Raw genomic sequence first — 18,175 nt, forward strand, 5'->3', positions numbered from 1 at the left:
ATGTTTTTTTCTTAAATATTCTTATCAAAAGCCTATACATAAAAAAACAGCAATAAATTGTGGTTTTACTTCGAGAGATACATTTGAAACAGTTTTACAACTTCAAACCGCTCTCCCGAACAATTTACCAAATGTGACTTCCAGCATTTCAGCCTTAAGGTACAGATGTATTATTTTTATTATCTCCTCGATTTTGCGTTTGATTGCTGTCAATTATGATTCCTTAAAAACAAAGGATATAAAAGTCATTAGTATTTTTTTACAATGGGTATAGTAATAGGAAACACGTGTGTTAACTGTTCATTACGTTATTTTACGTCGGGTTTATTTTTTAGTCTATTTATTTCGAGAATTTCCTGTTTGTGAAGTTTAAGGCTGTAGTCTGGCAAAACGCACGCAAAATGAGAAAATCATATGATTTGGCATTTTAAAACTAATGTTTTTTTTAAATCGCGCAATAATAAAAAAAATCCTTTATACACGCCCTTCCGGTACCGAAAAAGGCGGTATGAAGGTAATAAAAACGTAAATAAGATATTTTTTATAAATTAAATACTACAACCAGAATTATTCTATTTAAAAAAAGGAATACAATTCTATAAAAAAAGGTTTTGACTAAAATATTTCAATAAATGTATTTTTTTAAAGTATTACCGAAGGCATAATTTTACGTTGAAATAAAGGAAAATGTCACAAAAATGTACGTGATTTAAAAGGCTTGCATTTCTTTTCAAAAACAAAAAATTAAGATTTTGCTTCGGCGACTTTCATGTTTAATTTATTATCTTTAAATTATTGCAACAAATTTCAGTTCAATACTTAGTTTTCATATGAGAACCCAGATACCGAAGTTTACTCTATATTTAAAATGGCGTAATCTGCCGGTCTAAAAGTAATCATATTTTACTTACATAAAACTTTTAAGTATATATATATTTTTTTTTGCACCACAACAGGCCAGGAGGCCCAATTACAGTGGTGAATTACATCACAGAACACCCAGGCTTGAGAAAAATCACATTTTAATTTTTGTGTTCTCACCGGGAATCGAACCCGGAACCTTCCGTCTATGAGTCAAGCGTCTTGACCACTACACCACGGAGGCCGCCAAATGGAATTTTAATGGAAATACATTTAAAAATTATTGTTTTTATCTAATTTATGTTTTTTCAATTTTTTTATAACTGCGCGATTAAAAAAACATTCGTTTTAAAATAGCAAAATCAAATAATTTCCTCATTTTGAGTGTGTTTTACCAGACTACAGCCTTATGGCCTTAAGGTGCAATTTGAATTATTTTTACATAGTTTTTTAAATCAGAACTTCCATCAAGAATTTTCACTTACAAACTTAAAAATGATTTATAATATCGTTAGGTTTGGGCGATATATGGCGGTTTCACACGTGCTTTGACTCAGCCGTAAGTTATACACAAATATAATACGTATACATATTTTTCGTCTGCTACAAAATAACCGTTTTCTTCAAGGCAGACTGTTGGTGAGTCACTCCACTCACATCCGCGCCGCGCCTCGCGCCTCGTCTCTTCCAGCCTTCGGAAGCACATTATCAACTTGTGCCTTCTGGCACAAAGTATCCAGAGGAAGCGTCCGTTTTTGCTCCGAATTTGGTCACGGAACTGCTATGCGCTAATAGTCTTGCGAATGTATGAGGTTTCTATTTGAATAGCATATTCAGTGCAAGCAGACACTTGACATAAACAATCCAATTCTTTCAACAATACTTTAATTTTTGTGTTGCTATGATGTCACACAAGTCTATTTATTTATTTAACTTTTTGTACATAATGTGATTTGTACATTGGCGAGCTTATTGATACATTAGTCTACATAAGAAACAAGACTTAATTTATTATTAAACAGTATATTATATTTAAATTTGTGACAACAGAGAGGGAATTTTTTTTGAGAAGAAGATATGAAGGTCTAGGCATCAAATGTTTCCAGACAAAAAACCGTATTTTTGAGTTGACCACTAAAACACATTTTAGTATCTTCCTCCTAGAATGCTACAAATGGACAACTCGAGCATTCAAATCATCATCATATTCAACCGTGTTTTGAGTACGTCAAAATGTTTGTAGACAGGCTGGATTTCCTCCCGACAAGAAAACATTTTAGAGAAGGGAGTATGGAAGTCTAGCATTTACAGGGCTTATGACTGTCATTGGCTGGTTTAAGTGGCCACTTTACACACTATGTAACATTCACCATTCTGCCCTCAAAGGGCATTGAACCAGAATATTATATAATATACGAATGAATCGATAAATTACACATTTTTTCATTGCATTTCTTTTTATCCGGGATAAAAAATAAGTATCAAGTTCCATTTCGTGCTTCTCTACTTAGAGTGAGCTTCTAGAAATCATATTTCAATTATCATTTCAAATGTGTTTTTGTATATTTTTTCTATTGATTTCAATGAGACTTTTATTTTGTATATTTGATAATGCATGAATCTAAATTGGTATAATTAATATTTATATCTGATTATTTTTTTTACATTGTCTTATTTGGAATTGTATTATTTATTATTTATACTTTGTTTTCTGGATTGTTATTCTATTGCATCACATGTCATTATAATTTAATTTAATTAATTTTACTATGTGTTTTTTATTGTTATTATTGTGGCTTGACATGGGGACAGCCTTAATAAGTTCATGAATATTTCAAGTGTGATTTTAAATTAATAAATGAATAGAATTAATAAATAAACAGACTTTGGCGGCTATCTCTATGGAAAAAAATGTCAATCGGTCACTCCGTTGAGACGTGAAGGAAACACAAATAAAAAATATTACTATAAGTACTCAAAAACGTTTTTTTTTTATCGTTAGTCTTATTCAATAAAATACACACATTATTACAATATTAATACATTATAAAAAGAAAACCAACAGACATTAGTTTTAATTAAGAATCAAATAAAAGACTACAGACATAAAATTGTATACATATTTTTATTTTATTTTATTTTAATTAAAAATAATTAACATGTATTATTTTGTTTTTGATGCTTTGAAAAATTAAAAATATTATTAAGAAGATAGAAAAGAAAAAACTCAACAAAACTATATAAAATGGTGCAAAATTATTTTTTTGAAAGTGGAGAAATAGAGAAAAATAATACAATTAAAATCAAAGAATAGCCATTTACTTGAATATATTTACAACATAGGAAAACATATAAATACGTATTTACAAACACGACAAAAAATAAAACAAAGTAAATCGAAAAATTCAATTCATATTGTCATCATTGTCTATCTATAGAAAAAATAACAATTATTTAAAAAATTAAAAGTACATATTAAAATAAAGATCTTAAAAATGTAAATAAAATAAGAAAGAAATAAAATAAAATAGTAAAAATGTATTTTATTAGAGATAAAAATACTAAATTAAATAATGTATTACAAGAATAATAAATCAGTGGTATCTCTATTAAAATTTAATGACGAATAACCTATAAAAACAATAACTAACTCATTATAGCGTATTATGAAACGAAAAAAATATTATAAAAGATAATTATAGTCAGAACTACTGTATATTTAGCTCGACTATACTTTTAGTTCAACATCAACAGGTCGTTGACTTTTTTATCAAAGAAATTACTAGAGCAAAAATAGTTATCAATTATCTTTGACGATATGCATTACAACCACTCGTTAACTGTGACGTTAAAATAATATTATTAATTTACTTACTATATTAATTACGATTTTCTGGCACCTATACTTTACATTATTTTAGTATGGAGATACCGGTTAGCAAAATTAATGACAGTGCTTTTAAAACTCTAGTCTATAAGTGGACAACTAAAATGACTTGAAAGAAAGCTTAGGAATATTCATATACACACATCCTCACCCACCCTAACATGTACAATAATAACACTGATACACTAAAACTGTTCGTACCATTTATATGCCGATGATTTGCAATTGTATATTCATTTCGAACCCGTCGACATTGTTGAAACACATAGAGTAATGTCACTTGCACTCGAGCATATCTCTTCATGGACAAAAAAACATGGACTTCTCATAAATCCAACAAAAACCCAAATTGTACTTGTTGGTAGTAAACAAATGTATTCAAAAGTTAATTTTTCCACACTTCCTCTTTTCAAAATAGATGGTACATAAATTCCATTGATGACTTCAGTCAAAAACTTAGGTATTCATAAGCATTTAGGGTGGCACGATCAGGTTAACGAAGTTAGTCGTAAACTTTATAGTAGTTTGCACTCACTTAAAAGATTACAGAATTTCTTGCCAATTAATGTTAAGCAAACATTAGTCCAAAGCTTACTTCTTCCACTCCTTGACTATGCGGATGTATGCTATCCAGATGCTAACTCTGAATTACTTGATAAGTTAGAACGATTGCAGAATATTTGTATTCGTTATATCTTTAATCTTCGCAAATTTGACCACATAACCAAATATCGCCCGCAACTACAATGGCTCAGTATCAGGCATAGAAGAATTTTTTTATGTATATGGGCAGAATGGTGAATGTTACACAGTGTGTAAAGTGTCCACTTAAATCAGCCATTGACAGGTCATAAGCCCTGTTGATGCCTAGACTTCTATATTGCCTTCTCTCAAATGTTCTTCATCTCTGTTGTAATATGTTTTTTTAATGTTTCTAATCCTATATTTGTGGTGATATACTCATGTGTCTGTGTCAACTAATTGCTAGTCCCATCTCAACACAGGACTTTTAGTCCGATGGAGTTGGGACTTATTGTCTAAAATAATGTACAATAAACTTATGTAAGTAAATAAATATATATTTTTGTAAACCTTGTAAATATTTATATTTATGTTGTTGGATAATTGAATCAAATTTATATATTTATATAAATTTTAAATTGAAATTAAATTAGGAAGTTACATTGGAAAACTGCGGCAAAACTCCACACTTCATTTATTTATTCCAGATAGTTTTAAAAGCGCTATTTTTGTGGAAAATTACCTCAATACAGTTCTGTTAGACTCAGCCGGAAACCAATGCTAACTGTCCTTTCTTCTGTCATTTCTAACTGGAGTAAGAGTTTTATTTTATCAGTATACACAATCCTTCAGTTACAACTTACAACGTTTTAAGTGACCAAAAAAGTTTTTATTTGAAATTACTACACGAGAAATTACACGTTTTTAGGATGTTTAAAAGGTTTTTTTTAGGGTTCTGGTTCTTTTTCACACTCAGAGCTCTATTTTTCATTTGCTTGGACATAAATTACGCCTAACATGCTTGAGGTCCTCGGTTCGATTCTTCGCACAGTGGGCGTGAAATAATGAATTGTCCCTAGAATGGCACCTTCTTTGTAAAAAATTATCTAGATACTCTGCAATTGAAGTACAAACGCAATGCTCTATGCACCACTGGTTGGGGACAGAGAAATGATGATGATGTCGTAAAAATATAATTATAAAAAATTAAATTTAGTTTGTGGGTGGTTTACGTTTGAACTTTAATACTTAGGAAATGCGATGACACTTATCTCGGCTATTTATGTCTCGAGATAAATGTCAGATTCGGCACAACGTGATTCATGTAATTGTCTTCATATCTTGGTATCTCCAATGACAAGACGGACTTAGGAAATTGGTTTCCAAGACCATTTGGCAATTTGTAATACAAATAATTGTAAAATATATCCACATTTTAAGGCTGTTAAACGCACGCAAAATGAGGAAATCATACGATTTTGCCATTTTAAAACGAACGTTTTTTTTTTAAATCGCGCAATAAAAAAAACATAAATTAGATAAAAACAATGATTTTTAAAGGTATTTCTACCAAAAATATATTGAAAAGTTTTATTTAACTAAAATATAAATACTTTTAGACCGGCAGATTACGCCATTTCAAATTTAGACTAAACTTTGGTATCTGGGTTCTCATATAAAGACTAAGTATTGAACTAAAATTTGTCGCAATAATTTGAAGATAATAAATTGAACATGAAAATGGCGGAAGCAAAATCTTAATTTTTTGTTTTTGAAAAGAAATAAAAGCATTTTAAATCACATACATTTTTGTGATATTTTCCTTTATTATGCTTAAAATTATGCCTTTGGTAATACTTAAATAAAATACCTATATATATATTTATTAAAATATTTTAGTTGAAACCTTTTTTTATAGAATTGTATTCTCTTTTTTTTTTAAAAGATGAATATGTATTTAGAAAAGTTGGTTTCCCAAATGAATAAAATAAAATGAAATAAAATAAAATAAAATAAAAAAATAAATAAAATAAAAATAAAATAAAATAAAATAAAGTAAAACAAAATAAAATAAAATAATTTAAATTAAAATAAAATAAAATAATTCTGGTTGTAATGTTCAATTTGTAACAATGTTTTATTTTCGTTTTTATTACCTTCATACCTGCCCCCACCGGTACCGATAGTATGTGGAACCACCCTCCAGTGACTGTCTGCCTTAAAACAGGTTGTACCTAGTTAGGCAGACTAGACATTAACGAGAGTAATCTACGTTTGTATGCAGTAGACAAAGAAATTGTTAATTTTTGTTAATAAACCATGATTATTATTATAAAAAAAGAAATTTAATAAAAAAATGTTGCTAGAAAAACGCGACGTGTTTATTGTGACGTCAAGATTCGTGATCATGTTCCAAACAAATTTCAACGGCCAGGAACAAATAAACATGAATCGTGATGTATTCGGGGCGTGGCCAATGGAATGACCGTTTTTGCGGAATTCAAAATTACATATTTAAAAATATTTTTTATTATTGGACAGTATTTCATAGACCTTTATCACTTTAAACGTGTTTCAAAAAGGTGATATTTCCCTATTACAGGTTACCGACATTTCACGGTTTCGTGCATAAAATTCGTGATTTTACTTCATACCGTATCGATATGTGCCGAAGAAGAAAGCGTTTGCAATCGCAGCCCTGGGCTAAAAGCACGTTGCGAATTCGTCATTATTCTCATTACATTCACAGAGTAGGCACCGTAGTGATGTTTTTTTTAGCTATTAGTAACGCTTCAAATCATTTTTATTTAGCAACATCTGCGCATCATAATGAGATTTTATTTCTTTAATCACACGCCCCTTTATCTCGAGCTTTGATGGTAGTATTGCTATAGCAAAGCGTAAATATATACTTACTCGTAACAAAAAATAAAGGCACAAAAAACGACTTTACGATATAAACGTATTTATTTATTTTATTAACATAAACGGCCAATCTGCCGTCTACAAAAATGTATAATACTAACATATTTGGCTTAGCATTTTTTATATTTTTATTTTTTAAAAACATAAACTTCCTTTTACCCAAGACATATTCAGTAGAAAGTTTCAAAAATTCAAGAATAAATGTAAAAAACAAATTAAATAATAAAATATTTTAAAGTAATATAACAAGAAAAAAAAATCAAGCACTGTTTCTTACAGCTGGGCTAAGTTAACGAAAAATTGTATACATTATGAAATGCATAAATAAATAAATATAATTACTATTCACCATCTTTGAAAAAGTTCAAAAGGTTTGTTCTATAGGAACAATACCCTACACTAAATATATCCGATACGTGGGAATAACTATTGCCGAGTTCATGAAATCTGTTTAATACGGCATTACAAGTATACACTGTTCGTGAATTTTTGCTACAAAACGGTGGCACCTGTCTAGTCATTCTTCCAGGCACCCTGAAGTTGATGAGAGATAATAGTTCAGGGCAACCCCATATTGAATTTACAATTTTGGACAGATTTAAAACGTCTGTAATTTTTCTTGTAAAGTTAAGTTTTAACAAATTTAATGTTTTTAGTAAAAAATCGTAATTTGAAAATTCATGACTGATTCTAAGTTTAAAATTTACATACCTTAAGAATTTTTTTGGACTCTTTATATTACAACACACATGAATAAAATTTTACAGAAGTGAATATAGAAGTCTAGGCATTCACGGGGCTTAAGAATTTTTTTTGGACTCTATATTACAACAGACATGAATAAAATTTTACAGAAGGGAATATAGAAGTCTAGTCATTCACAGAGCTTACGACCTGTCATTGGCTGGTTCAAGTGGCCACTTAACACGCTGCGTAACATTCACCATTTTGCCTGTATTTGAACACAAAAAAAACATTTTCCAACTTATTTTTTTTTGGGTTTTTCTATATCAATTCACACTGAAACACAGAAAAACCGTTACACTTGTCAAACAAAATGAATCCTTCCAAAAAGATTGCTAATGCCATTTGATGTTTTGTAATGGTCTTAGAGGAATCTTGTGATACCATTATACATTTATAACACTTTCAAAAAATTACATGACTTAAGAATAATAAAAATAGCCGGTATCGTACTTTTTATTTGTTTATTTTTCCATACATATATTATTTACATAGAAATATAATTACAAAAATACACTTTAGAAAAATACATCTTAAAATAAGGCTATAACATAAATTGGAAAAAATGCCCAAAAAGACTTCAGCGTCTGAGCATGGGTCATTCCTTTTTTAATTATTAAATAGTTTATATGATAAAAGTATGGTATGACATGACCACCAAAAGAAAAATAAAAGAAAAACCGAATTAACATATGCTGCTATTACGAAAAAATTATTTATTTGCAGTATGCATTTTTTAAATTTATTTTTATTATTATTTTTTTTTTTTTTTAAAGAATGTGTCATTTTGTTCCTTCCATGCTAATCCAAGACCTCGAACCTACTTTAAACTGTACCAGTGATTTAATGTTTTGTAGTTCTTTAGTTAGAAGATTGAAGGATCTTGGACCAACATGTAAGGAGTGCCTCTGTGCGAACTCATTCTGCATCCTGGAACTGACAGTACACTATCGGATCTATTATTAATACGATTTAAATTATTACTAAACAATTCCCTATTCAAGTAAACATATTTCAGGCACTGAAATAAATATGATTTTCGAAAACTAAGGAGTCCACTCTCTACGTATAATTTATAACTAAGAAATAGTCTATGTTTTTTGTAAATTATTTTAATTATTTTTTTCTGTGCAATTTCTATTGAGCGACTATGTGCGCGTCCAAGACTCCTCCCCACCCTATTATACCATATGTTATTGAAGATTGAATTAAAGCGTAATAAACCATTTTTAATTTTTCCTTGTTTAAGATATTTTTCAGTCTTTGGAAAACATAAGATAAATATCTGAAATTATCTGTTAGTTAAGCTATATGTTTTTCTCAGTTTAGCGTATAATCTATGTATATTCCCAAATATTTATGTTATGATGTCACTATACGCGAAGAGGTTAAAATAGCAAAATCATATGATTTCTTTACTTTTAATCCGATTTCAGTATACAGTCTTAAGTGATCAATAAACTCTTACGTCGAGTGTTAAATAAAACTTTTTTTTTATTTCTGTTCCAGATGGCCACTGCAGACGGAGGCCACACCAGCGACGAACACTCTGGAGATGAGAGTGATGACCCCCTCACTCCGCACCATGATTCCTACGTATACGACACCAAATATCTTAAAAGCTTCAGGTGAGACGAATTCTGTTTTATTTTAATCCGTCCAAAGCTCACAGTTTTTTTTCTATTTGCTAAATTATTATAAATCAAAAACAGTCAAAATGAAGATTTTTATCAGAGTTCAGGCGAATTAGGACGACATCGAATCCCGAGAATAACAGCTATAATTTAAAAACATTGTGTTTTTGGGAGAGCGGCTAAACACATGCCTAACTAAAATCAGTAAACTAAAATCAGTTTAGTAAAATAAATAAAACAACTTTGTTTTTACCCACTAATTTTTATTTTCCACCGACCGTTTTAAAAGGAAACAAGCTTCTTCGTCAAGGTTTACGTAACTAGTTGGCGCTCCAAGTTTTAAAGTCATTGGGAAAGTTGGTAGCTTTTTCCGAATAACCATACATTTAGTCGTGGAAATATTCATCTCTAGCCCTTTATTCAAACTAACCGTGTGAACTTTGTCCAATAATAGCTGCAGGCTTTCCATACTATTCCTTTATTTTATTTAAAAAATTCTTAACAAAATAAGTATAAAATTACAAAATGGTTGGTTTATACGAGTACATAATTAATAATAATGTTTCTTTCTCTCTAATAGAGTGAAAACTCGTGTTTGGAGAGGGAGTTCGTTTTGTATCTATTTTTATACATATATCTAAATTATATCTAAAGCAGATTCCTTAAAATTAGATATTATATTCTAAAAGATACACAATTTTCTACTGCATGGAGTTCAAGCTAGGGTGGGTCTCATGTGTTTTTATAATTAAGATTTAAAAGTTTTAATATTTGGTATTGCTTTTAAGATTTCCGGAAGATTATTAACGTTTATTTTTCCCACATATGAAAAATGATTTAAGGCTGCAGTTGTATTGCATCTATATAAAGTTAAATTATTTGGAAATCTAGATTTTCGAGAAATTTGTTAAATTAGTGGGTTTTTTTTATTTGAAAGTTTGGATAATACTTTGGTACCATGATGCCATCAATTGAGGGTATATTTCTTTGAAAAATAAATTTGAAGGGTATGTTCTAGGTTTTAAAAATATTATATTTCAAGAATGTAAACTATTAAAATCATACTTAGCAAATCGAAAGCAGTATACATATGTAAATGAAAAAAAAACCCTTTAGCAAACAGTAAATTTTGGAGTACCACAAGGATCTATTTTGGGTCCAATATTATATATTTTATACATTAATGATTTGTCACTGTACAATTTTAAGGGAAAAATTAATATGTATGCAGACGACATTGGACTATTCTATAAAAATCAAACAGACGTATTAACAAACAATGACATAAACGAAGACCTAACTATGTTGACTAAATGGACAAATACAAACTTACTTACACTTACTGAAAAAAAAGCAATATTATCCATTTTGAATCTAGAAAAAAATGTCAAAGTAGATGCTTACATAAATAATGAACGACTAACTGCAATTGAACATGTTAATTACTTAGGACTAAAATAGACAGACAATTGACACGGACAATTCATATCAACAATTTAACTAGCAAAGTGGCGACATTATCGAGTCTTTTTTTAAAAATCAAAAACTTTTTTCCAAAAACGGAAAAAATTCTAATGTATGAAGTCTATGTAAAAACTAAAATATGTTATACACAACTACTATGGGGAACAGGAAATTAAAATGACATAAACAGACTACAAAGTCTACAAAATAAAATATTAAAGTTAGTATATGTACTTTCCTATCTAACTGCAACTAGAGAACTTATTAAACAAACTAAGCGATTAAATATAACTAAACTTTTTCAACTAGAATTATAAAAAAATATCCATAAATTAGCCACTAATGTAATTGTAGACGAAGAACTAAAACTTGTAAAAAATTGTGGTCAACATGGACATAATACGAGAATATCAGAAAAATATCATGCACAACTTTCTAAAACAAGACAAGGACAATCAAGACTAATAAACCGGGGACTGAAATTATACAATAAACTACCAGACAAAACTAAACAAAAGACTCAAAATATGTAAAAAAAAATATTTTGAACAACGGAGTGTGAATTAAAAATGTTTATATTATTTTTGTAAAATGAATGACATAATCCGTAAGGGTTTATAAATAAATAAAAAAAAGATTTTTTTGGCAATGAAACCTACGTATAATTATTCTGGTTCTAACTCGCACACATCACTGCATTCTTCATATGCCTTGGCACAGGCAATACTCTTTAAAACAACGTTTAATAACTTCTTAACTTTTTGTTAAAAAACACAATTTTTTTATTTTTTTAAATAATGCTCGCATTATCAAATGATTATTTATTATTTTTTAAATATTTTTTTTTAAAAAAATAGATGAGAAAGGGTTAAAGGCAACGCAATATTTTTGCTGAAAATGAGAAGCGTTTTGTAAGGCAATAACGTATCTTTTGTTATACGTCATTGATAATACAACAATCATAGCAAATAGTACACACTCCACACATATTATTATGGATTTACATATCGTTATACACAGACACTCATTTCCTTTAGATCGCATGCAAATAAATTCCGCACACACACCCTCTCACAATCGAGATAAACGCCTTTTGACTCCATTGTCACATTATTATGCTAATCTGTCGACTCAAAGGTGCATATTGTGTTCGGAATAGATTCATTAATTCTGTATGTAATGCAGACACAAATCATGTTTGCACAGAACCGCTTTTTCTAATTCCTCTGCATGTGCACACTGCGAACGTCATTAAAATGACTAAGTTTTAGTGTCCCACCGAAAAAAAACTTCAGACGAAACCGAATTTCAGCTTCTGTTCTAATTTCATCCGTAACTGAAACTTACGTTTAAATAAATTACGTTTTAAGAATCATTGTTTCATCGACTTTTATATCACATTATTATTCACAAAACGACATAAGTTATACATTTTATAATTCTTCATATATATTTATTCTTAACACTATACACTAGTAACGTTTTTATCATAACTCTAACTAAATTTTTAAAGTTTAAATGGATACTGAAGAATAACGTACAATATTCAACTGTCATCGTATGCACAAAAACGAATTACAATTAAAAAACCATTAGCGAATCTTTGTTAGTATATTCTGGATTAAAATATCAATTCGTTTCGATTAAAATATCAAAATATTAATTTATTTTAAAGCAAATTTACTTTCAAACGACCGAAACATAAGTATGATAAATTACTTACTTATTATTGTAACTTCCGTGTTAAGACATACAAAATATATTCGTTATCTCTTTCTCACACATAACGAGTGCGTATATTGTCACCTCCCTTAGACTGTCGTAAGTCAAATTGATGTATTTTTAAGAATACTAGACCTTATGAAAAAGTATTGAAAGACTAAATTGAGATTCTAAAGTTTTAGGTTAAAGACGTATTTGAATTAGTGTTTTTCAGTCAGCAGAGTAATCTCGTGTAATCCAGTAGTAATAATTTTGGCCAATAGAGGCACAACTGGTCGCTGTATGGAATAAAGGAATATGATAAATTTACTTACCCAAGAAAAGTAATATATTTTTTTGGTGATGTGTTTTTTCCTTATAACACTGTAACATAAAACATTACTTTCGATGTCAAAAAATATGGTAAGCTGCATGTAATCTATTATAAGGAGCATTCGCCCCTGATGTAAGAATCGGTGGGATGTTTGGGCTGTGGCCTGTTTCAGGAGCTTCTCCGCGTATGCTCTAGTGACGAGGAAACCACAGAAAACTCGTCAGGAGAAGGCTGTGTGTCCAAATGTTAGTAAACTGGCTGAATTTCCTCCCTAGGGAATTATTTAGATCTAAATTTGTCATTTGTCTGATCGGCCTCGTGGTTTAATGGTCAGCGCGTTAGCCTACCATGCGAGAGGTCTCGGGTTTGATTCTCGACATTGTCGACATAAAATATTTATTTAAAAAGGGTGTTTTCACACCAGAATATTTCATCGTCCCTGGACTGGCACCTGAAGCATACGACTGATCATCTTACCTTCATCAAACAAAATGATCAATATACGCTGCAATGCAGTGTCCTATGCACCATTAGGTGCGGAAAGGGAATGATGATGAAATTTGTTGCAACAGAGAGGGAAAGCATTTTGAACATACTCAAAAAATTTTTGAATTAACTAACTGGTAAGAGAAGAAGTATAAACATTGGAAAATTGTTTTAAGGCGTTTTCTAATTGGTAAATTGGTTTAGTCAGATAAACCTCACCCACGTGATAAAGGTTTCAGCTGTGTTACTTCACAAAAGTCAACAGAGGGAAGAGTTGAGGAAATGTGGATGTCAAAACATAGGTAGAATTTGGCCCACATTAGAATATCCTTCCTGATTCCAACAGTTTAGCTAAAATAAAGTAATATAATAGCAGAAAAATCCCATTTTTGAAATATGAATCTTGTATATTATAAGCAAGGTAAAAAATAATCCAACGTAGGCAGAATGATGAATGTTACACAGTGTGTAAAGTGGCCACTTAAGCCAGCCAATGCCAGGTCATAAGCCCTGTAAATGTCTATTTTTCCATATCCCCTTCTCAAAAATGTTTGCTTTCTCTGTTGCAACAAATTTAGATTTTCAATGTACGCTCTAGAAACTTTAACTTATTAACAATAGAGGAAATATAAATACGAAACATCTTGAACTCACAAGAACTTAGAGTCACGAGCCATAAGATGCGCCCGAGTACAGCTGAACGTAATCCGACACATCCCGAGCGCAGGTTTCGGCTGAGCCGAAGTTTCGCCAAAACTGCCCGAAACCGAATTCGGAAGTCGGTCACTTTTGATTTTCTACTCTCGAAATCACAATAGGGAAATATCACATACTACGAATACCGATAAAAATATACGAAATTGATTTAGAATAATGATTTGTATTTTCAAAATCAATATGGACATTGTGAAGAAATCATTTCATATAAAAAAATTTGGAGTATTAGTGTTTGAGTTTATAAAAAACTCTCATATATGTATGTACATATTTTGATTTGTATTTTTTATATCATGATGTAATGTTAGATAACTTAGTAAATGTAATATTAATGATATTTTATTTAAAAACATTGTTTTTCTCAATAAAGTTATAACGGAGGCATCGAGGGAGACTAGGGTAGGGAATCGTGTGAATTTATTGATTGTATTAACATATTTCAACAGAGATGAAGAACATTTAAGAGAAGGTAATATAGAAGTCCAGGCATCTACAGGGCTTATGACCTGTCAATGGCTGGTTTAAGTGGCCACTTTACACACTGTGTAACATTCACCATTCTGCCTATATTTATTTATTTATTCATATTTTTTCGCTTACAAACTATAATTAATAATAAAAATAATGTGACCTCACTGGGGTTTCCCGTGTCGAGGACACTTAACAATTTAGTTTTTTTTTTATTACATTTGAGAATAAACAAAGAAGACTCACTTAAAAAACAAACATAATTAACAAATATTCAGACAGTTTTAAAAACAAGGTATTTATATACATCTATATTATTTATATTAAAAAACACACAATGAAAATAACAAAAACCTAACATAAGCCATACAGTGTTGTGGAGCAGTTGATTCAGCATTGGTATGGGCGAATGAGACAATCCATTTTACTTCTACCTAGCTCCACTATCCATTTTTTTATTGCCTTTTTAAACATTTTCTCATTACTAATTGCTTTAATAGATAGTGGAAGTAGGTTATAGATTTTAATTGAATAATACTCAATATCCCTTTGTCTGAAAGTGGTATTAGTTTGTATTTGTTTTAGTTGTTTATGTGTTGAGGATCTAGTGATTATATTATTTGTATGTGATGTATTGTGGGGGTTATGTCTTTCATTTGAGTAGTTTTTGAATCTATAAGTGAGTATTGTTTTAGCGTATAATTGTTTTGGTGTCATAAGTTGTGATTTATGGAATATTTCTTCAGTAGATGTCTGTATCGGGACTCTGAGTATTATTTTAATGATGGATTTTTGTGCAACCAATACACTATTTAAAACTGTGTCACTCGCACCACCCCAACCGATTATACCGTACTCCAAATTTGAACATCTATATTCCTTCAATTCTTTCATATGTTGATGTTTGTGAAGTTAAGGAGCTGAAACCTTTATTTATGCAGGTGAGATTCAACTAATTGAATTATTTCACCTACATACTAGGCAAGGCGTGAAAATAATATTTTTTAAATTACTATTCTTCTTCATGGACCTGGTAATTTATCAACAATATTTTGAGTTTGTCCAAATTTTTGTAGACAAGGATTCTTGTTCTTCATCTCTGTTGTAATATGTTAATATAAACAGCTCCCCAGGGAGTTGAATCCAGTCCTTGTCTACAAAAATTTGGACAAACTCAAAATATTGTTATTGATTGTACGCTCTTTTCTGCCCTAGGTTTTGACTGAAATCACTTAGAAAAAAATGCATGTAGAAAGTAAATTTGTTGAAAAAGCATGGCTGACAAAATGTCCCCGGGATAAAACAGCTGTGGGTGAAGGGGGTTGTCTTCCTTAATTGGTCCGAGAGTTTCCTTCAATATCCTTTCTTACCGCCCCGCTGACAAACCCCTAAAATAGCTTGCGGATAATTTCCTTTAAGAAAATAGATTTTAGAACCAATTTTAAAACCCTTTCTAGGGCAAGACTGGGGCCCCTTCTTTATTTACATTTAAGTCAAGATTGATATTTTACTATCTTAATATTTAAATTGTTCCTTTATCCTTCTTATTTCCTTCCCATCCCTCCCCTCTCTTCATAGTATAGTGTTATTTTTGATATATATTTTTATTTTGTTAATCTTCGTTTTTAATTTTTTATAAAATTGTAAGATTCAATATGTCCATGTATTTGTAATTTTCTCAAACTGAACGGTTTGGGTAGGTAGAAAGAAATTGCTTTAAGGCAATATGCCCGCCCTTATATGTATATAAAGTGTTAAATAATAAAAACATTGAAATATTTTTTTTAACACTTATATGCGTTCACACATTATTACATTTAATGGATTAGGCTTTTTTTATTTTGTATAAGGAAATACATGGCGGTAAAACTTTTTACTATATAACGTTTGAAATAGCAAAATATCACTGAATACGTATCACTGATAATGTTTTTTTTTCATTAAAAATTATACTTGTGTTTAAACAATCTCTCAAATAAGAAAGTTAAATAAATAAAACATCAAAAATTCTTCATAGGATTTTTTTCAATTTCTTTTTGCTACTGGGGGGAATCGAACCAGCGATGCCATTTTCACAGATGGCCGTTTAACCAACTGCGTCACGGCACCTGTCACGATTGATTAATTGAATAATTTTTCATGTCACAATTACCTCTCTTATGTTTTAATTAAATAAGAAATTTGTTTTGCGTTAAGTTGGAATGAAGTAAAAATACAAACATAAACACGCACCACATAAATTGATTTTGACGTTTTCATAATACAAAACAAACACAAATTTATAATTTAAATACATTAAACTAACAATTTTCTATTATTATAATATTTATATCAATTTTAACCGAGCATCATAAAGCAGCAAGCAGCAAAGCTGATATGCTTAAATATATTTTAACGAAAGCTAGTTGTTGGCGTACTTCAACTTTTTCAAAACAAATTTAGTCCATTTTTGAACCTACACGTTGAGATCAGTTGTAATGGCGTTTATTCCAACCATCAACAACCGTTTTGTTCAGAAAATGCTTCCGTGTCTTAAATTGATCCTGAACCCTGGACGAGTCTTTGGCTTCAAGACTACATGATATTAGCCATTGTTTCGAAAACACTCGTCCAGCTGTATGCATAATAAAAAGCAAATATGTAAGCAAATGGTCAGTGAAATGTGTGTCCTTGGCCATGCCCTTTGCTATAGTAAAAAAAACATTCTTTATGCCTGGAAATATTTCTTGTTCATCTAGTGATAATTGAAAATATTTTTTGTATTTTCCAGGCACTTTACAAGGGAGGCCCTGCCCAGGATGGACAACTATAGGAACATAATGTCCCTGCACGCCGCCTACAGGCCGACTCTGGATGAACTCCACAATGCCACGCTGTCTTCAAAGGTTTGTCTCTATCAATATAGTATAACATATTAGTAATCAACCAGTCCCCGACAGCTGTCATCGAGTGGAGCCGATACAGTTGGCTGGGTAATATTCTGCGGATGCCTCCTAAAAGCTTTGTTTTAACCACCCTTGTCTACTTTACAAGGCATTATTTTCTCGGGAATTCATGTCAGAACAGGCGGTTTGTAAACACCATCAACTCCATCTAGGGGCAGACAGAATGATGACGAATCAGACCTGAAAGACATTCGACGACGATCGAGCCTCTTCCAACTGTATTCGGCTGTACTTGAAAATGCAGGATTAACATAGAAAGAAGAAAATTGTGTTATCCTTCAGAGAGCATACATGAAAAACTGACTCTTTCATACCGATAACCATAGAACTAACTATGCTTTTCATTCCCCTATGCCCAGGATTCTTAGCTCTGCCAACAAACATACCAGTCTTGATTTCTTTGATAACAAGTTGTATTTTTTCAAACGATCACTGAAGCAAAATCAATTATAATCATTAACATATTACAACAGAGATGAAGAACATT

The 18,175-nt window shown here is 30.5% G+C and overlaps 1 protein-coding gene across 1 annotated transcript in view; it reads left to right on the plus strand.

Annotated features, from left to right (window-relative positions):
- The window catches only part of LOC148275352 (uncharacterized), a gene marked incomplete at its 3' end in the record, with an annotated part of 35,499 nt that extends 17,871 nt beyond the window's left edge, over positions 1 to 17,628 (plus strand). The window contains exons 2-3 of the mRNA XM_088235810.1: positions 9,449 to 9,567; positions 17,514 to 17,628. Coding sequence (XP_088091936.1) covers positions 9,449 to 9,567; positions 17,514 to 17,628 — 234 coding nt within the window. The remainder of the gene's footprint in view (positions 1 to 9,448; positions 9,568 to 17,513) is intronic.
- Between the last annotated feature and the right edge of the window lie 547 nt (positions 17,629 to 18,175).

Source organism: Micrasema longulum, unplaced genomic scaffold, assembly GCF_059751315.1.
Source record: "Micrasema longulum isolate JH-2025_06_02 unplaced genomic scaffold, ASM5975131v1 h1tg001448l, whole genome shotgun sequence".
In the NCBI taxonomy this organism is placed as follows: domain Eukaryota; kingdom Metazoa; phylum Arthropoda; class Insecta; order Trichoptera; family Brachycentridae; genus Micrasema; species Micrasema longulum.